The sequence below is a fragment of the Carcharhinus amblyrhynchos genome, chromosome 30, assembly GCF_965287045.1.
Source record: "Carcharhinus amblyrhynchos chromosome 30, sCarAmb.v2.hapA, whole genome shotgun sequence".
NCBI lineage: Eukaryota > Metazoa > Chordata > Chondrichthyes > Carcharhiniformes > Carcharhinidae > Carcharhinus > Carcharhinus amblyrhynchos.
Window position 1 is genome coordinate 9938465 of NC_137353.1, and position 21077 is coordinate 9959541.

General features: G+C 47.2%; 1 protein-coding gene across 3 annotated transcripts in view; it reads left to right on the top strand.

Annotated features, from left to right (window-relative positions):
• agrn (agrin) overlaps positions 1-21077 on the top strand; it is a 546905-nt gene that overhangs the window by 498246 nt on the left and 27582 nt on the right. For all 3 annotated transcript variants that reach the window (XM_080215414.1, XM_080215417.1, XM_080215418.1), the window contains 5 exons: positions 3914-4010; positions 5716-5880; positions 7880-7991; positions 17224-17340; positions 19641-19830. In XM_080215414.1, the coding sequence (XP_080071540.1) occupies positions 3914-4010; positions 5716-5880; positions 7880-7991; positions 17224-17340; positions 19641-19830 (681 nt within the window). The remainder of the gene's footprint in view (positions 1-3913; positions 4011-5715; positions 5881-7879; positions 7992-17223; positions 17341-19640; positions 19831-21077) is intronic.

A 21077-nucleotide genomic window follows, 5' to 3' on the forward strand; every position in this document is an offset into this window, starting at 1 on the left:
AGAAGATTATGCCTTTCGATGAAGTAGAAAAAGGAATGTGGTTCCCATCAGCTAATGGTGCGAGGGCTATGGGGTGACAGGTTATATGTTCTGGGTAAGAGATAGAGGGTGATAGGTGAGGAAGGACCTCTCTGCTCAGCGAGTGGTAATGCTGCTACCTTCCAGGGTGACGGAAGCAGAGACAATGTGCGATTTCAAAAGGAAATCAGATGAGCCCTTGAGAGAAATAAAGGGCTAGAGAGAGAGAGAGCACAGGGGTAGAGGACTGATTAGATTGGTCAATCGAGAACCCAGCGGGCCAAATGGCCTCTTTTTGTGCCGCTATGACTCTAAGGCAAGCAGAAGATCGGGGTTGAAGATTCTCAGACGAAGAAAGGATATCGACAATCATTCTACATTTCAGAATGCTGGATTCCTGTCTCTTGGTCCACGCATGTGAGATCTGTGGAATGAAACTGGTCAGAGTTGAATTTAATCCGATATCTCCTGAGTTTTGCTTCAGTCACAATGTTTTAACTCCTTGAAGGCTTCTCCTTAATTGCTTGTTTCACTCGGCAGATTGAGTTAGGAAGAACACCTGACAGATAAATTATTTAAATCCTGCAGAGGGAAAGGCTGCTTACAAGTTAATTGGATTGTACTTATTGCATTCTTGATATGATTCCTAAAAATGGACTGAGCTGCTTGGGGAGAATTGTTCTCTGAGAGAGGAACGGAAGATGAAAACTGTGACACCCCCACCACCACCCCCTCCCCCCACCCTCTCTCCCCTCCACCGCCATCCCCCCTCACCACCCCCCCACCTACAATTGAACAGGTAGAAAGCTGAGGAAAGGCATGGACGGGGCTGGGCTGTCACTTTGGGAGTTGCCATGAGACCTGCTGTTGCTGTTCACTGCTCCACCAACAAGTGGCGCTCTAGACACATAGAGTGTTGTTTCATTCAGCAGTGATCAACAAATGACCTCCTGCTGTTCCCTCAGAAGGGTCTTGAGGACTAACTTGCCTGACCAAGACTGATGTCTGTGAAATTCTACCCGAATATAGAGACACAAAGATTTTCTTCCCTGCCACCCAGTGCCATGTCTTCTGGCCGCGGAGGTGTTTCACCATTGGCGACTGGTGGGATCACTACAGTGCAGAAAGAGGCCATTCAGCCCGTCTAGTCTGCACTGATTCTGACAGAGTGCCTTCCCCAGGATCTTTCCCCATGTCCTATCCCAGTAACCTTGCACATTCACCATAGCCAATCCACCTAACAGGCACATCTTGGGACACTAAGGGGCAATTTAGCATGGTCAATCCGTCTAATCTTCACATCTTTGGACTCTGGGAGGAAACCCACACAGACACGTGGAGAATGTCCAAACTCCATACAGTCACGCAGGGCCAGAATTGAAACCAGGTCCCTGGCAGCAGCGCTAGCCGCTGTGCTACCGTGCCACCCCAGTCTACGTTCTTTTGCTTGGTTCACCCTTCTCATTGGAGAGTGGGAGATGGGCCTTTGGCAGCACTGGAAGATCCCACCCATTGTGTTTTAATAACTCAGAAACTCAATACTCCATTCTCCTTATGGGACACGTGGCCAGGGTAGATTGGTCAAATCTGTGTTGGTTCCAGGATTGTAGTTGAATGAACGGAATCGTAGAATCTCTACAGTGCCATTCAGCCCATCAAGCCTGCACCAACAATCCACCCCGGCCATTTCCCAGTAACCCTACGTGTTTACCTTGCTAGTCTCCCTGACACTAAGAAACAATTTATTTAGCACGGCCAATCCACCTAACCCACACATCTTTGGACTGCGGGAGGAAACCGGAGCATCCGGAGGAAACCCACGGAGACATGGGGAGAATGTGCAGATTCCGCCCAGACAGTGACCCGAAGCCGGGAATCGAACCCGGGTCCCTGGAGCTGTGCTAACCAGCTGTGCCAACATGCCCGCCTTAAATAGTTATGACCATTTTGCCACTGAAATGCTTGCGTCACTCTGCACCAAACTGCTCACCTCAGTAGAAATGAGCCTCATTCTTGGTTCTGTGGGTGAGGTTCTCGTCTCCTGAAGTTCAACCTGATTTCTGAAGCTTGAAAAAGACAAATAAATGCTTGGTGTGTTCAGCGAACACGGCAGGCAGGAGAGAGTTACTGCTAACCAGTCAAAGAAGAAGGCCCATAAAATATACAACAGTTTCAATCCATTTATTCTCCTTCTGCCCCTTGCCTCTTTAAACTGATTATTTTCAGAAACTATTCCGCATTGCATTTAAGGATGCTTCATAAGGATTATTCAACCTTTTCCCTAGATAATACATAGTGCCATAGCAAGACTCAAAGTAGTGTGCGCTGAATGATGAATGACAGTTGAAGAAGTGCTAAAAGAATGAATATTATGTTTTTGGTTGAGTGAGTACCCTTTCATTGACAGAGCTCAAGGGGGAGAATACTTTGTGTAGTCTTAACAAAACCTTGGAGGTGCAATTGATCGCGCAGAATTCTTTCAACCCCGTCCCGTTTAAAGAACAGAAACTTATCAATTTAAGGAAATTGTGATTGAAATCTATTTCCCGGAAACGTGCATTAAAATTGAGACGTATTGTTGCCTTATGGATCTGGCGTAGTGGATTTTGACTAAACTGCAGATGTAGGGGACTGTTTATCTTCCAACAGTGACAATATAGGTTTGTGAATCAGGGCAGGTAATCAAAGCACGACTGAAACTCAACCACAGGGGACTTCACAGCACAACAGCACAATGTTGTAGGGTGTTGTTTGCAGTTCTGTAGACCTCAAGAGGTCTTTGTTTTCATATGTTGGCTCCCTGTAAGTCTTTAATGAGTCTTAGAACTGTTTACAAATACATAGTGAAGGGTACATGTTAGGAGCTGTCTCCATCTGGCTGGTACACATATATCTGTCCAACACTGACCCTAGGTGCAGGTCATTTGCCCCCTTACATCGCTGCATGGCTAGCATTGTATTCAATCCCACATTAATCCAAGACAATATTAACCCAGACCGCTATAATACAATCTGTGTGCCCGAGATTCATAGAATCCCTACAGTGCAGCAAGAGGCCATTCAGTCCATCAAGTAAAGTTAAAATTTATTTACTAGTCACAAATAAGGCTTACGTTAACACTGCAATGAAGTTACTGGCTAAGTTAGGGGTTCCATTCATAGATATGCAGGGTAGAATAGGTGTAGGGTGATGTGGCGGCACGGGCTCGTTGGGCCGAAGGGCCTGTTCCCCGTGCTGGGTTGTTCTTTGTTCTTTGTTCTTTGTACTGTGAAATTCCCCGACAAGCCTTTACTGTAACAATCCCACCCAGGCCCTTTTCCCTGCTAATTCCACTGACACTAAGGCAGATTTTAGCATGGCCAATCCTCCTAACCCGCACATCTTCGCAGTGTGGGAGGAAACCGGAGCACTCAGAGGAAACCCACACAGACACGGGGAGAACGTGCAGACTCCACACAGATAGGTATTTAAGGACAGAATTGAACCTGGGTCCCTGGTGTTGTGAGGCAGGTAGGGATTCTATGAGATCTTCTTTCAGAAAGTCAGTGCAGATTAGATGGGCCACTTTAGGGATGAAATAGGATGTTCTTTCAGAGAGTTGTTGCAGACTTGCTGGCCTGAGTGCACTGTAGGGATTCTATGGGACGTTCTTTCAGAGAGTCAGCGTAAACTCGATGGGCTGAGTGGCCTCCTTCTACACTGTTGGGATCAAATGGGGCGTTCATTTGGAGAGTTAGTGCAGACACAATGGGCTGAGTGGCCTCCTTCTGCACTGTAGGGATTCCATCGCTCTGTGCCTGTTTTGGGTCAGCTTTCTCTGAAATGTTTTTAAGCCTCAGCCAGCCAGGTTTGACTTCATTGTATTTATAGCTACCTCTTCTGTGTTTGTCCTAGAAGCGGAACAGAACCAGGCCACTGCCTTCATCCCCGAGTTTAATGGACTTTCGTACCTTGAAATGAATGGAATCCACACGTTTGTCAACAACATGCTGTGAGTTGGGTTGGTACTTGGGAAATGTGCTAAAATTAGACTCAGTCAGTACTCTCTGCTTGTGTACACACATCACCCAAATTCTCATTCAAACCCTCTCCAAAATAGAGCTCTCACAATAACCATTTTGTATAAACCAATCCCCAAATTAAAATCCTTGGGGCGTTTTTGTATCCAACTGGATTTTACAGGCATTAATTCTTGTCAGGTGGCACAGAGTGGAATCAATATTTGTTGACAGTATATATTTAGGTGAAAAAAATCCCTACAGTGCAGAAGGAGGCCATTTGGCCCATTGGGTCTGCACCGACCACAATCCCACCCAGGGCCTATCCCCGTAACACCACATATTTACCCTGCTAATTTCCACTGACACTAAGGGGCAATCTAGCATGGCGAATCCACCAAACCCGCACATTTTTGGACTGCGGGAGGAAACCGGAGCACCCAGAGGAAACCCACGCAGACATGGGGGGAACGTGCAAACTATGCACAGACAGCGACCCAAACCGGGAATTGAACCTGGCGCTGTGAGGCCGCAGTGCTAACCACTTACCGCCCCAGAATGAGCATGCTTGGGTGCTGTCAGGACAGAACAGGTAAGTAGCAAATAGATACAAGTGTGAAGTAATAAAATCTGATAAAGGAAACTGCATCTTATATGGTAAAATTTCAATTTGTGCAATTAGTCTTACATTCAGAGACACTTGAATGTTTTTGAAAATTGAGTTTCAGGTGGAAAAATAAAACAAAGGAATTCTTTAAATTCTTCATTCTTGGGACGTGGGCATCATTTATTGCCCATCCCTAATTGCCCTTGAGCTGAGTGGCTTTCCAGGCTATTTCAGAGAAAAGTTAAGAGATCCACATTACTATGGATCGAGAGTCACATGTCAGCCAGACTGCATAAGGGTGCAGATTTCCTTCCCTAAAGGAAATTTAGATGGGTTTTCCCACAACCAACAATCAATGATAGTTTAGTGGTCATCATTACTAAAATCAGTTTTTAATTCCAGGTTTTTACTAATTAAATTCTAATTTCACCAGCTGACGTGGTGGGATTTGAACCCCTGTTCACAGAATGCTTGCTTGAGCTTCTGGATTACTTATCCAGTGACTAATCTGCTTAACCTGCACATCTGGGGACACTAAGGGGCAATTTAGCATGGCCGATCCACTTAACCCACATATCTTTGGACTGTGAGAGGAAACCGGAGCACCTGGGGGAAACCCATGAAGAACATACAAACTTCACAAGACAGATACCCAAGGCCAGAATTGCCCAGGTCCCTGCCTCTTGAGGCAGCAGTGCCAACCACTGTGCTGCCCTAGAAGGCCATTCAGGTCAAGGGCAATTAGGGATAGGCAACAAATGCTGGCCCAGCCAGTGACGCCCATTTAGAGGTATAGAAACAGGCCCTTCGGCCTAACTTGTCCATGCCGTCTTTTGTCTTTTTACCACTAAGCTAATCCCAATTGCCTGCATTTGGCCCATATCCCTCTATACCCATTTTACCTATGTAACTGTCTAAACGCTTCTTAAAGGACAAAATTGTACCCACCTCTGGCAGTATCTTCTAGACACATGAAAAAATTGAGAAAAGATAGGATGTCGAGGGTGCATCATTCCAAAGGGTAGTTGAAATGAGTGGGGGAGAGATAATCTATTTACCAACGCGACAGTAAATGTGATGTTTGATTACAGTGTTACGATGTCCATGGAGGTGGTTTTCTTAGCTAAGAATCGCAATGGAATGATATTCTACAATGGGCAGAAGACGGATGGTCGTGGCGACTTTATCTCGTTAAATCTGCGCGATGGCTACTTGGAGTTTAAATATGACCTCGGGAAAGGCCCTGCTGTGATCAGGTAATGCTGAAAAATATACAACGTTCTGAATCACTGTAGCGATAAGATTCTTGCCATTTACCCATGGAAATGGAGATGTACGGCTCTCTCAGATCAATATTTATCATTAAAATAATAATTGTTTGTGAAGTTCTAGCCGTACTGGCAGCTTTCTGTACCACAAGGCTGTCCTCAAATCTTACCCAAGCTATATTTTTTTTTACCATGCAGAGTTTATAATATTGATTCGGTACAATTGAATAAAAATTAATTAAACTGCGCAGGAGAAAATTCACATGCATAAATTATAAATGTATTTACTCTGTGACGGACGACCTAAATTTTTATTTGTTCATTTTTGTGGGATGTGAGCATGGGTGGCGAGGCCAGCATTTATTGCCCATCCCTCTTCAGTAGGTGGTGGTGAGCTGCCTTCTTGAGCCACTGCAGTAAATGTGGTGCAGGTACACCCACTGTGCTGTCAGGGAGGGAATTCCAGGATTTTGATCCAGTGACAGTGAAGAAATAGGATTTACCCTTTGAAGTTTTTTCTAAGCAAGAGATTTGTGAAAGCAAAACCTGCAACATCTGACTGAACCTTTGCAGTGTAGAAGGAGACCGTTCGGCCCATTGAGTCTGCATCAACCCTCTGATACAGCATTCCACCCAGGCACTATCTCCATAACCCCGTGTAATTACCCCACTAATCCCCCAACTTACACTAAGGGGCAATTTAGCGTGGCCAATCCACCTAACCCATACATCTTTGTACTGTGGGATGAAACCCACACAGACACAGGGAGAAAGTGCAAACAGTCACCCAAGGCCGGAATTGAACCCGGGTCCCTGGCGCTGTGAGGTAGCAGCACTGACCACTGTGCCACTGTCCACCAATGCTAAATATCAACTAAAGATATTAGCTGATCCTGCAATCGTTTTGGTCAAAGCCCAGCACACACAGGCAAACAAATAGAGAAGTCTTAACGTATCCGACCCGGATCACAGCCCTTTTGTCCATTGAGTTCTTCCTTACTCGTCCGGTGGACTCAGACTTGCCAACTCTGCCTGAATAAAATCCTGGAGGCCACATCACATGATCATCATGTGCCGCCAATCTCGTAAATAAGGATGTCAGTCACAGCTAGCCAACCATTCTTTACATGGTGATCTGTAGCCTGCACAACTGGTTAGACACGCTTACTTTCTCAGTTGCCAACCTGTCCATCCTGAGGGATGCAGCACCTTTGCAAAGCCAATTGGGAAAGAGACAGAATTTCCATTGGCCAATTAACTATCAGCGAGCAGTCTTTATTTTCCCAGTTCCTGTGTTTTTATCGTTAATTGACAAAGGAATCAGAGAATCTCTACAGTGCAGAAGGACGGCATTCGGCCCATCAATCCCACTCAGGCCCTATTCCTGTAACCCCCCCCATATTTACCCTGCTAATCCCCCTGACACTAGGGGCAATTTAGCTTGGCCAATCAACCTAACCCGCACATCTTTGGACTGTTGGAGGAAACCCACGGAGATACAGGGAGAAAACTCTACACAGACAGTGACCAGGTCGGGAATAGAACCTGGATCCCTGGTGCTGTGAGGCAGCAGTGCTAACCACTGTGCCACCATGCCGACCCAAAGGCGCATAAAGAAAATATATTCTCTTTAATGCTCAAATGATTTTCTTACCAGTTTCTCTCTGCAACATCTTTGCGTTTTAATCTTTGCTACCTGTGGTGTAGAGAAAGGTCAACTTAATGCGAGGTGGGCCCATTCAATAGCCTGATAGCAGCAGGGAAGAAGCTGTTCTTGAGTTGGTTGGTACGTGACGTCAGACTTCTATATCTTTTTCCCGACGGAAGAAAATGAAGGAGAGAGAATGTCCGGGGTGCACATATTGGTGATGGAATAGAAAAGTTGCTCCCCAGTGGTTGTTTTATCGATTAACAATGCTCGCAACTCCATTACTCATTCTCTTTTAACTCTGAAAATACCTGATTTAGTCTTTCTTTGTTCAAACAGGAGCAAGGAACGTATCCAACTCAATGTTTGGAATGTGGTCACCGTTGAAAGGAATGGAGCGAAGGGATTAATGACCATTAATAAGGGCGAACCTGTCACTGGTGAATCCCCGGTAAGACACGATAATTAGTCCGATTTTAAATTGACTGCTGGGTCAGGGGAGACTTTACTGGGTCAGGTAGTCTCAGGTTATTCATGATGGCCAGAGTGTTCCTGTTTGCTGGCCCAGCCAGCAATGCCCACGTTCCCACGAATGAATAAAACAATCTTAAGCGGAGGAGGAAACTTCTGAAGTTGACTTGCAGTTTGTGACTGCACTGATAGATGTCAACCACGTTCCAAACCCTGGTGCCACTGGAATAACACTGCAGCACTTTTACTGCTTCTGTTTATTGAGATAAGAGCCTGTTGCATCTGCTTTATGGATTAGAGCGAGGCATTGTGTGCGTTAGTGCCTGTGTTATATCGTAGGGTTCTGTGAGGAAGGATGTGCGAGAGAGGGATGCCATAAGTAATTCTTCCCGTGGACGTTTAGTTGCAAACGTGGGTGTTTTTCGGATAACGTTTCCCCCCCCTTTCAGTTTTTTATTTGGTTCCTCCTTCACTTTCTCCAGTTGTGATGACGAGCTGGAGAGAGCACTGCACCACCCCACACCTCCCACTCCCTCCAGGCCTCCGCTGGACAACCTCCCAAAGAATGATGTCAAGAGCTTAGCAGTGGATATCCATACAATTGCCACGCATCAACTGGCTGAGATTCGACGCAACATTTACTGTTTTGTTTCCAAATGGCTCTCCCTCTGTGGATGGCACACCACTGACACCTATTGGCCCAAGCAGAGAAATGCAGGTTTCTGTGCCCCGCCAGGAGCTTGAGAAGGGATCATGGTATTTGGAGCAGAGTTTTTGGGGGCGATTCTTTTCCCAGTGCAACTTCAGACTTGAATCTCCCACACTCCAGTGCGATGCTGAGGTCACGATCAGGAATATCATTAAAAACTGATGGGGGCAGCGCCTATTCACATCGAGGGTCTGACAGTTCACTGATCTGTCAGCCTCCTGTTTGCTGGCCAGCCTGGGACCCCCACAGTCCGACCACGGCCCCCCCTGTCCATTCCTCAGCCAGCACTGACCCTGAGCACCCGGATCTCCAACCTCACCTCATTCTCCCCAGCAGTGATGATCCCCTCCCTCCACCCTGAGAGTGCCCCCCACTCCTGCTGCCCCCCCCCCCCCCAACCCCCTCCAGCTCAATCTGATGGTCTCCCTCCAGTCCTGATCGATCTCTATGCAGAGTGGCAGCGGGACTCCCCCCACCTCCCCCAATAATTCCCACAGGCCCTCCCCCCTCACTCCAGGCACTGTCCCTTGGGCAGTGCCTGAGGGTGTAGACTGGCACTGCCAGGGTGCCCCCCCATGCCCAGGGAGCACCACCCCCGCGCTACCTGAATCCCCCCCACCCCCCGGAGGGCCTCCAATGGCCCTTCCTTTACTCCAGCAGTGTTTAGATTATCTGCCCACTTTCCGGGAGCCAGCTGGAGAATTTGTCCTGGCAGGGTAGAAAATGCTATCGGGCCCAATAATTACATCCAAATGACATTAAAATAAGGTGTGAAGTATTTACCTGCTGGTCCAGCCAGTTTCCTGCATGGTCCTGACCATAGCAAGAAGCCTCACAACACCAGGTTAAAGTCCAACAAGCTTATTTGATAAGTTTATTTGATAAGTTTATTTGACTATCAAATAAACTTGTTGGACTTTAACCTGATGCTGTGAGACCTCTTATTGTGTTGACCCCAGTCCAATGCCGGCCTCTCCACATCATGGTCCTGACCGTTGCCAGATAACCAGTGATGGGGGATGCGTGTGCGTCGGGAACGCATGCATGGATCCCGCAAGTCGGTGCACGCGTGTATCTCCCGGCCCAACGCGCCAAAAATTTAGCGGGTTGGAATGGGAGGATTGCCCCCTTGGTGTTTTGCTCTGGTGGTGAACAAGATGGATGGTGAAAATCCGGATGCCAGCCTGCTCTGTCAAGGGCGGGCCACTAGGTGGCGGTGATGCGGAGCCACGGCCACATTTGTGAAGAGGGAATCTACGCGCCAAAATTTAAATCTGCGGAACCCCTTGTCTTGGGTGTTGAGGGAGGGGTCCATTATCTCTGCTGCCTTCAGCAGTAGGGTGGGCGATGCGTTTTCAGCTCACCATGAGAGCATCCTTCCAGCATCTGCATCCCCCCACTCCCCACCCCATCCTCAGCAGCTGAAGAACGTGTGAACAATGTTGGAGCGATCATTAAACCTTCAGACAGCAGCCCCAGACATTAATTTCAGCTGAAGCACCAAGCTGGAAATAGGTTGCAAGCAAAGCGTTTGGGAGGGGTGAAGTTATTAGTGGAGAGACACGGCTTGCAGATGTGGCAATCGTGTTGGGACATGTTGCAGTGTGCCGTGACGTCCGAGGGGCTGGGATTTCAAGCTGGCACCGCGATTTCTCCATCTCTCCATAATGTAAAGGGACGACCCTTTAGAACCGAGATGAGGAGGAATTTCTTCAGCCAGAGAGTTTGGTGAATCTGTGGAATTCATTGCCACAGAGGGCTGCAGGGGGCCAGGTCATTGGGTGCATTTAAGATGGAGATAGATAGGTTCTTGATTGGTAAATGGGGATCAAGGGTTACAGGGAAAAGGCAGGATAATGGGGTTGAGAAACACATCAGCCATGATCGAATGACAGAGTAGACTCGATGGACAGAATAGCTTAATTCTGCTCCTCTATCTTACGGTCTTAACTGGGGGAGATGGCGAGGGAGGGCTGATTTCCCAGGAGCGGGCAGAATTAGGGAGTGGGGGTGGTGATAGGATTGGAATTTGCCCCTTGTTAACCCTGCTGTCACCCAGGAGCAGACTACCTACCCAGTATCAACGGCTAGTTGTTTTAATGAAATTCTTCCCTTTCAAATCCAGAGAGATATGTTGTTGTAAATGTATTATCAACGTTATAAGAAAATCATCTGAAGATTGGATTCTGTTGCTCACAAAGTGGCGCGCAGTCTTTGGATTTTGTTGATTATACTTTGGTTAAGGACTGTGTGCTTTTCAATATGTGTTGTCTACCTGACGTTTACTGACTTCCTTTTTCTCTCTTTATGTTTTTTTTTGTACTTATTCTGATGTGCTTTCGGGATTTAAGAAATCGCGCAAGGTAAAAAAAAACACCAAAAGCAAAACCGAAACGATTTCATCATCCAATCACAACTTTTTATTTTTACCCATTTCTAAGCTCATCCAATTCCATTGCTAAATGTAGAGGTAGTCGTAGAGTTTCGCATTTTATAGTCTCTCCAAAAGTTCCCGTCATTAAATGTCAGTAACAAGACATTCAGGTAAAGTGAATGTGTGTGTGAAGGCGGGGAGGGGGGGGTGCGGGAGGGGAGGGGGGAGTCACTGGGTCTCAATCTGTTTTGTAATGCCAGATGGCCAGACCTTTCTGCTTCTGATAAATTCCCCCAACAGTCCCAAGACATTCTACTTAAGTGCGTTAACCATGCTAAACTCTCCCACAATGTTACCCGAACAGACGTCTACCTTTAATAAGGCAAATAGCTTAACAATGTAACAACCAAAGCTTGCAGCTGCTGATACGTGGGTGGCACGGTGGTTAGCGCTGGGTTTGATCCTCGGCTTGGGTTACTCTCTATACAGAGTCTGTATGTTCCCCCCATGTCTGTGTGGTTTCCTCCGGGTGCTCTGGTTGTCTCCCACAGTCCAAAAGATGTGCTGGTTAGGGTGCATTGGCCGTGCTAACTTCTCCCTCAGTGTACCCGCACAGGCACCGGAGAGTGGCAACTAGGGGATTTTCACAGTGACTTCATTGCAGCGATAATGCAAGCCTACTTGTGACGCTAATAAATAAACTGTAAACGTTGACATGGAACTCAGTTGACTGAATCACATTAATTTTTAAAAAACACACATATGTCAGCTTCTATATGAGATGAACACAAATGGTGAAACAGCAACTGGAATAAATAATAAAAATTAGAATTTTGGAAATATACAGTGGGTCTGCTAATGCCTTAAAAAGAGCAGACAGATTAACTTTAAGATAAAGGTTAACTGCAGATTCTTTGTCAAACCCTCCAAGCCCAGAGTGTGGCAACTGGGGGATTTTCACAGTAGCTTCATTGCAGTGTTAATGTAAACCTACTTGTGACTCAAATCAATAAACCTAAAACTAAGTCCAGCGCAGGAATGCTCCTGCCCTGCAGTCAGTTAAAGACCTGAAGTAGGCAGTCAGTGCCCGTGTGGGGAGAGGGTGGGGGGGGTCGGGGTGCGGTCTCACCCTCCCCAGCTGTGGCGAAGAGCGTCCACTGTATGGGAGCCTGAAAATCAAACCCTGTCGAGGTTACTTGCGGGCTTTTGTTAGAAGAGAGGGGGCCCCTCGTGCAAAGGCACTTGACTGAGGGATCCTACGTGGGGAAGGGGGTCCCCCAGAGAGCCAACTCCCTACTCCTTGCTCGCAAACCCCGTCCGGCCATCCCCCTCCTTACTCGTGGCTTGGAAGCCTGAGACTCTGGTGGTTGCATTACTGGCAGCTACCAGCTGGCGGTGCTGCTGAGCAGGCCAAGGCCAGCAGCTCTCTTGCCCTCCCAGGGTCCCTGGTCCCAGGGAAGGGCTGCCGCTACCAACTTAGCCACCTGGTTGACACTCAGTTCAGCGGGCCTGCCTGTAAAGAGGGGGAGTGGGCTGTCCCTGGCTCGTCAGTCAACAGGCAATACCCCCATTGCCTGACCCCACCCCCCCCTGCCCTGAATTGTGAAGCAATCTTCCTTTATAGTGTCATAGAATCCCTACAATACAGAAGGAGGCCATTTGGCCCATCGAGCCTGCACCGACCACAATCCCACCCAGGCCACACTGCCGTAACCCCATATATTTATGCCTCTTATCCCCCTGACACTGAGGGGCAATTTAGCACGGCCAGTCCACCTAACCCGCATATCTTTGGACTGTGGGAGGAAACCGGAGCATCTGAAGGAAAGCCACACAGACACGGGGAGAATGTGCAAACTCCCAAGTGACCCGAGGCCAGAATTGAACTTGGGTCCCTGGCGCTGTGAAGCAGCAGTGCTAACCACTGTGCCACCCAAGCTATTTTGCCAGCCTCTTTTTGTTTAATCTGAAGTGACTCTGTTGGCCTGCACAAAGCCTCTGAACATAGGGATTGCGCTGATAAGGAGACACCTCAACTGGGGCCTCTCGTCGCACACAATTTATGTTCCGAGTCCTTGGCTTGTGGTGTTCCGACCATTATCGTAGGGGAAGGAAGCAGACAATAACTCAATTGACATCCAACCACGAGTGTCTCTGTCTCCGTTACTGGGTGCCTCAGCTGCTGGGCCGCCCCGAACAACTCTTGACCCCTCAACTGCAGCCTACACTTGACCCCTGCGCTAACCTTCCACTACTGTGACCGTTGTAATGGCATCTCATCACGTTTCTTACGGGCAGCAAGGAAGTTAGCACAAAACTTGCTCTGCCCCTGAGTTACAAAAGAACAAAAGAACAGTGTTTAAAAGCATTCTATTGCAAATGGAAAACAGGAAGATTGAGTTCAGGATCATAAGAGGACTAAGTACCAAAATAGAGTAAAGATAGAATAAAATATCAAGCTAGAGATAGCAAAAGTAAAGAGATAAAGGTTTAAGAAACAAGAAAATAAGGAGTAATAATGGCACGGACAATGAAGCCACATACAGAGAGAAAGAAACGTAATTTAGTTCTAGGAGTAGCCATTTTTAGCTTTGTACATTTTTTGCAGTAAACACCATGCAAGCTGCACTGGGTTAATGAGCTGACTGCTATGACATTTTTATCAAATAACTTAGTGCAAATTCATTTCTACTACAGACAGGTTGTGTGTTGTTGGCACGAGGTTGGCAAGTTCTATACATTGGATTTTGCCACCGTTATATTCACAAAGTAAAACTTGTCAAGGTGTATTTTTTAATTACCACAGGTGAAGGAATAGGTAGGGCTTTATAGAATCATAAAATCCCTACAGTGCAGAAAAAGGCCATTCAGCCCATCAAGTCTGCACCGACCACAATCCCACCCAGGCCCTATTGCATACACCCTAGCTAGTGCTCCTGACACTAAGGGGTAATTTAGCATGGCCAATCCACCTAACCTGCACATCTTTGGAGTGAGGGAGGAAACTGGAACTTCCGGAGGAAACCCACGCAGACACGGGGAGAATGTGCAGACTCTGCACAGCCAGGAATTGGTCCCAGGTCCCTAGCGCTGTGTGGCAGCAGTACTAACCACTGTGCCGTCCTTTAGTTAAAAGCGAATGAAAATTCAGAGTAATGTCAAAAGTAGAGAAGGGAAAACGAACCACTTATTGTTTAAAATAAGATAGAAAACATTAGAAATTGTTTTGAAAGCGTAACAAAGAGGTGGTAGCATAAGCATAGAATCAGTGTAGAAAGCAGCCAGTCAGCCAATCAAGGCTGCACCGACAATAATCACACCCAGGCCCTATCCCCAAAACCCCTGCTAGTCTCCCTGACACTAATGGGCAATTTATCCGCACATCTTTGAAGTGTGGGAGGAAACCGGAGCACCCAGAGGAAACCCATGCAGACACAGGGAGAACGTGCAAACTCCACCCAAGGCCAGAATCGAATCTTTCATTCCCTCGCCCTGCAGTATAAATATCTTTCAATGACTTTTAGCTTTGACAAGGGGTCACCTGGACTCGGAACGTCAGCTCTTTTCTCTCCTTACAGATGCTGCCTGCTGAGATTTTCCAGCGTTTTCTCTTTCAGTTTAAACTTTAACTTTGAAGGATAGAATCCCTGCAGTGCAGAAGGTGGCCATTCGGCCCATCGCGACTGCACCGACAGCAATCCCACTCAGGCCCTATCCCCGTGACCCCCCCACATTTACTGTGCTAATCCCCCTGAAACTGGGGTCAATTTTAGCACGGTCAATCCACCTAACCCGCACACATCTTTCGGACTGTGGGAGGAAACCCACTCAGACACAGGGATCCATCGAATTAAGTTGGGTTTCAGGATGTGCGCGAAATAGAAGGTTGCGTCTTTTTTGAAACACTTAACTCCCCCTTTAGCAGTTCAGTGTGGAGTGCAATAATTAATAATTGTTTCTTTAGAAAGAAAGAAGCAGTGAGGCATTCTGACCTCAGCTAACTTCCAAACAAGCTGCAGTGAAGCATCTGTGGTCATCACAATTAAAGGAGTTTATGTTTTAATGTTTTATCTTTCTAAAGGAACAAGGTCACCACTAACCTGAGAAACATGACATCATGATGTGCGTGCGTGTGCGTGCGTGTTTGTGTGTCCCACTCGTGAGGGTTTTGCTGGATTTGTTTGACATTATTCATCCATCTCGTACATTTTTAACTTCCCCTTGCATTCCCATTTGGCACACGTGAGCTACTGTTGGTCTGTTTCTGGTTACTCATTGATGATAGCACTCGATGGGGGGGACGGGGGGGGGGGGGAGAGAGGGATTTATTTGTAATCTCTGAGAAAAAAAAATATTCATTAGCATTGAGCGCAAGAGTATCACAGATATTTGTTTTTGGGAGGGAACTCACTGAAGGCCAAGTTTGCCATTTAGTAACACTGAGCCCAGTCAGGGGTTTACCCTCCTGCCCAAAGAAGTTGTGAACTGGCATGTTTAAATTAAACTGGAATGCCACTGAACCTCTCCCCTCCCCAGTGAAGCCGGCTTTCGAGCGTAACAGCTGAAACTCAGAAGTTGGCTGACGAACAGAAGGTAAATAATCCTGAACATCCAGAAGCGTTTGTGTTAATTAATAAGCGCATTTCCATTTGGTCTCCTGTCTTGTCATGTGTAGAGATCTATTTTAAATATATGCTAGTTTGAACAAGTCACTGGCCTGATCTGGCCCAGAGTTTTGCGCATAGACACCAGCTGTTAGCTGGTATTTTTGAAAGTCTTTTATTGGGGGGGGTGGTGGAGGGATTGGCAGCTTCAAGAGAAACAAGGATTTCAACAGCAAACCACCAGCCTCATGCACAAATGTTCCTAAAATTCTGCACAGCGAGCACTTCTGCATTTTGGATGTTCCAAAAGCAGCTTTTTCGTTTTGAAAGGAATCTGTTATCTGTGCATAACTGAGCATTTCCCCTTACCAAGCTTCAGGTCACTGTCAGTGCGGAGTATGCACATTCTCCTGGTGTCTGTGTGGGTTTCCTGCAGGTGCTCCGGTTTCTTCCCACACTCCAAAGATGTGTGGGTTAGGTGGATTGGCCATGCTAAATTGTCCGCTAATGTCCTAAGATGTCCGGGTTAGGTGGATTAGACATACTAAATTGTTCCTAAGCGTCCCAAGGTGTGCTGTTTAGGTAAATTGGTTATGCTAAATTGTCCCTTAGTATCCAAAGACATGCAGGTTAGGTGGTTTGGCCATGCTAAATTGCCCCTTACTGTCCCAAGGAATGCTGGTAAGGTGAATTGGCCATACTAAATTACCCTTTAGTGTCCCAAGATGTGAGGGTTAAGGGATTAGTGGAGTAAATATGTGGGGTTATGGGGATAGGGTGGAGATGTGGGCCTGGATAACGTATTCTGTCAAAGACTCGGTGCAGACTCGATGGGCCAAACGGCCTTCTACTGCCCTGTAGGGATTCTGTGATTCTCTACGGTCACAAATTCATGCTGAAATGTGGTAAGTAGAATTTCTTCTTTAGGGCAAAATAAAAGAAACACAAATAGCTGACTTGTAAACAGAAACAGACTTCATTGGTAAAGTGTGAATCCGATACAGCGCTGTACACCTGGAATGGCCACGTTCCAGTTCCATTTCACCAAGGTTTTTGTTCAGTTATTGTTTTCTTCCATGGACTGCATTTGGACAGTGTTCTCACAGACCTGTCAGTTTGCAAGCCCAGTGCATTCCCTTAGCAAGAACACCCCCCTTCCTCCCGTTCCCCACCCCCCCAACCACCAACCCCACTAACGAGTCTATTACTCCATCGTTACAGATTTGTATTGCTAATATCTACATTGAGCCTTAAAGTCAGTCTGTCACGTTGAAAACAATGGATTTAGCCCATTATTAAAAGTGACTCGCGGAATGCAGAGCTCTCGGTGTGTGATTCCACTCGATTATAACACAAAGGAAAAGAAACCATTGGAATTGAACTTTGTATCGTTGTGGTAACAGACTGAGTTTTTGGTGAAATATTATGGCCATGTTTGGCTGTTGTTGCGTAGTCATTTTAGCGACTGTGACGTCTCCCATGTCAAGACTGTGTCATTAAATCTGAAGATGTTCTTCATTCCAAGGCCCCACACACAGCACTGAACCTCAAGGAAGCCCTGTACGTGGGTGGAGCACCAAGCTTCAATAAATTTGCCCGTGCTGCTACAATCACCTCCGGATTTACTGGAGCAATTCAGAAGGTAAGTATAATTAGAACATTTATTGAATTGACCTCAAGTAGGAACTGGGGACAAAGAACTGATTAAAAACCATTAGCTGCTCCTGCTAATAAGATTCAAGCCTTCATTCCCAGATTGGAAAGCAGCCTTATCACACATACTTGTATTTGTGTTGACTGTTACTCAGTTTTTAATTTGTTGGGAGAATGTTCTGTTGTGTCTTAGATTTATTTTCTTAACACATACTGAATTTTAAGTTTAAACTGCGATGGCTTAGTGGTGCTATCGCCGGACTATTAATCCAGAAACTCAGCTAATGTTCTGGGGGACCCGGGTTCGAATCCCGCCACGGCAGATGGTGGAATTTGAATTCAATAAAAAAGTCTAGAATTAAGAATCTGCTGATGATCGTGAAACCACTGTTGATCATTGGAAAATCACATCTGGTTTACTAATGTCCTCCTTACCTGGTCTGGGCTACGTGCCAGTCCAGAGCCACAGCAAGGTGGTTGACTTTCAATTGCCCTCCAAGGGCAACTAGAGGTGAGCAACAAATGCTGGCCAGCCAGTGACACCCATGCCCCATGAATGAATTAAAAAAAAGCCAGGAGTTGGGCACGAAACATTGCAATTTATCACCCTCTCGTACACAGCATCTAGTTTAATGAAAATAATTCTGCAAGAGAAGAAATTTTCCCCAAATTATACCCCACCCAAACTTTTTTTTACCTACGCACTGCCTGTGCCAAAACCAAGGGAGTGACCGCTTGTGGACACCAATATACACCCCCGCCCCCCTCCACCCAAAACGGCATTCTGAGTTGGGATGCTCAGAGGGGTTTGGGTGCCCTGCGCCCACCCTGGGAGGCTCACCCTGGCTGAGAGAGGGAATGCGGCATTCCGTGGTTCACAGATATGAACAGCTTTCCATCTGTTGGGGACCATGGTTGGGATTCTCCAGCCCCGCTCGCTGCCGGGATCTTCGGTCCTACTGAAAGTCAGTGGACTTTTGGCCGTTCCGCCACTTTCCCTCAAACGTTAAGATTCAACCTGGCCGCTTAAGGTGACGTCAAGAAGCACAAATCACACAAAAGGTGATAGAATCTAGAACATTCTCCCTCAGAGCAGTTGCTTGGAATGGGAAAAGGTGGTCAATGGAAACATTCAAAACTGAGGTGGATAGGTTGATAAATTTGGCACCATTGCATTGGTTCCCAGTCACAATCCCAACCCAAACCATTTGTAGAGGATTTCTCAGGGTCAAACTGTCTGCCTTCTGCCAAACAAAGGATGCCAAAAATTATCTGCAAATTAATTTATCTGAGGGGCCTGTTAAGGCCCAGTTCCCACACCAACTGCAATTGGCTATGCGGGAAGCCCACTGTGGCCATGGGTGGGAAAGGAGGGGGCGGGAGGGGCACCTGATGATAGTTCCCACTAGATGGCCCCTGGGGGTGTGGGGGTGGCCCCATCAGGATTCTGCCCGGGCATCTGTGGCTGTTATAAAAATAATTATCTGGTCTTCTCCCTCTATCTCAGTCTCTCTCCCTTTCACTTTCTTCTTCTTCTCCCTCTCTCTCTTTCACCTCTCTCTCACCCCCTCACTCTTCCCCCCCCCCACTCTGGCCCCCCCAACTCTGCCCCCCCAACTCTGCCCCCCCCCCCCACTCTGCCCCCCCACTCTGCAACCCCCCCCAACTCTGCACCCCCCCCCCCAACTCTGCACCCCCCCCCCCCCCCCCTTCTCCATTGTCAAGACTGGGGCAAATCCTACCTCAGCCGATTGGTGAGCGCTGCACTGCTTCCCATTGGCCCGCCAGCCATGGGTGTCCACCTTTGGCCCCTCGTTAGAAGGTGAGACTGCTCACTGGCTTCTGATTGGCTCCCTGCTCCAAAATGGCAGTGGGTGTGACTCCAACAAGCCGTGTGACATGGGGATCCGAAACCAGCTCCCATGCTGGGTTCCTGAACCCCGATTGAAGATTCAGCCTATGATTGAACCATAGAAATGGTACTGCATAGAAGGAGCCATTCAGCCCATCTTGATCATGCCAACCCAAAGACACCTATCTAATCCCATCTTCCTGCACATAGCCCTTATCCCTGCAACTTACAGCACTTAAGGTGCACTCCAGCTGGAATATCCGTTCAGTTGCTGGGTTGAGTTCTGTTGTTTTGGAAAGAAGCTTGAATTTTTAGAATTAAGTTCATCAAAACAAAAGTCTTCATGAAGCTGTTTTTACAGAATTTGTGCTTTTTGCATCTTTAGTTTAAAAAATGGTAACCGTGTCTTAATTGGTTTCTTCTGCATTTGCTCCTAGCTTTCAATAAAATCTGTTCCACTCCTTAAAAAAGAAAACATCCGGAAGGCCATTGAAATCTCCAATTACCGCTTGCACCCCTGCACCGCGAGACGGAGTCCATGCCGCAATGGTGGAATCTGTACTCCAAGACTCGGGGAATACGATTGCATGTGCCAGCGAGGGTTCTCGGGCCCACAGTGTGAAAAAGGTACAGTCATCTGCGTTCTCTGCGAAATCCTGATAGTTATCTCCTCTTCTCTCAGTTGACTTTCCCGGCTTGGGTCACTGTCTGTGTGGAGTTTGCACATTCTCCCTGTCTCTGCGTGGGTTTCCTCCAGGTGCTCCAGTTTCCTCCCACAGTCCAAAGATGTGCAGGTTAGGTGGATTGGCCGTGCTAAATTGCCCCTTAGCGTCAGGGGTCTAGGTAAGGTAAACGTATGGGGTTAGGGCCTGAGTGGGACTGTGCAGACCCGATGGGCCGAATGGTCTCTTTCTGCACTGTAGAATTCTACGAGTCCCCACTTAATGCATCAATTCTTTCACTCCACCTGTGAACCTTCTTGAGGGATCAGTGGAAACCTGTCAGCTGCATAAGGTGTAATATCCCCAACCTGAAACTGGCTTTCACCCATTTTCAATTGGGGGCACTGCACTGTGACCAGAAGCTGGAACACTGGCTGATTTCCTTCCGCTCTCTAACGTCGGGCTATGGTCAACTTCAGAGAGAAACAAACACTATTTATTTCCTGGGGGTTCTGTTCCCATGTCCAGAGGGTCCCGCAGTAAGCCAGGCTGATGTTTAATATTTGAAAACTGCTGTGAAACTACACACCCAATTAGAGACTGGCTTCCCCTTACACTGATTACAGAAACGCTCACTGGTAAAATGTGTGTGTGTGTGTGTGTGTGTGTGTGTGTGTGTGTGTGTGTGTGTGTGTGTGTGTGTGTGTGTGTGTGTGTGTGTGTGTGTGTGTGTGTGAGTGTGTGTATTTGAGAGTGAGTGTGTTTGTGAGAAAGATGAGAGTGTGTGTGTATATGTAAGCTGAGAGAGAAAAATGACCGTGTGTGCATGTAGCATCCTACAGCGCAGAAGGAGGCCATTCGGCCCATCGAGTCTGTACCGATCACAATCCCACCCAGGCTCTATCCGCATAACCCCCATGCATTTACGCTAGCTAGTCCCCCTGACACTAAGGGGCAATTTAGCCAATCCACCTCCATGTGTGAGAGAGAGTGTTGATAGTATGAGTGAGAAGGAAACAGCTGAGTCTGTGGCGGAGAGAGTGAGGGCTGTGTGGGTGAGTGAGTGCGTATATGTCTGTACATATGTGAGAGCGGGAGGTGAAAGTTTATGAGAGAGAGTAAAGTGTGTTTGTGTAAGAGAGAGAGAGAAACGTGAGAATGAGTGTTTGCGAGAGAGAGTGTGACTGTGAGAGAAAGAATGAGGGAGTGACG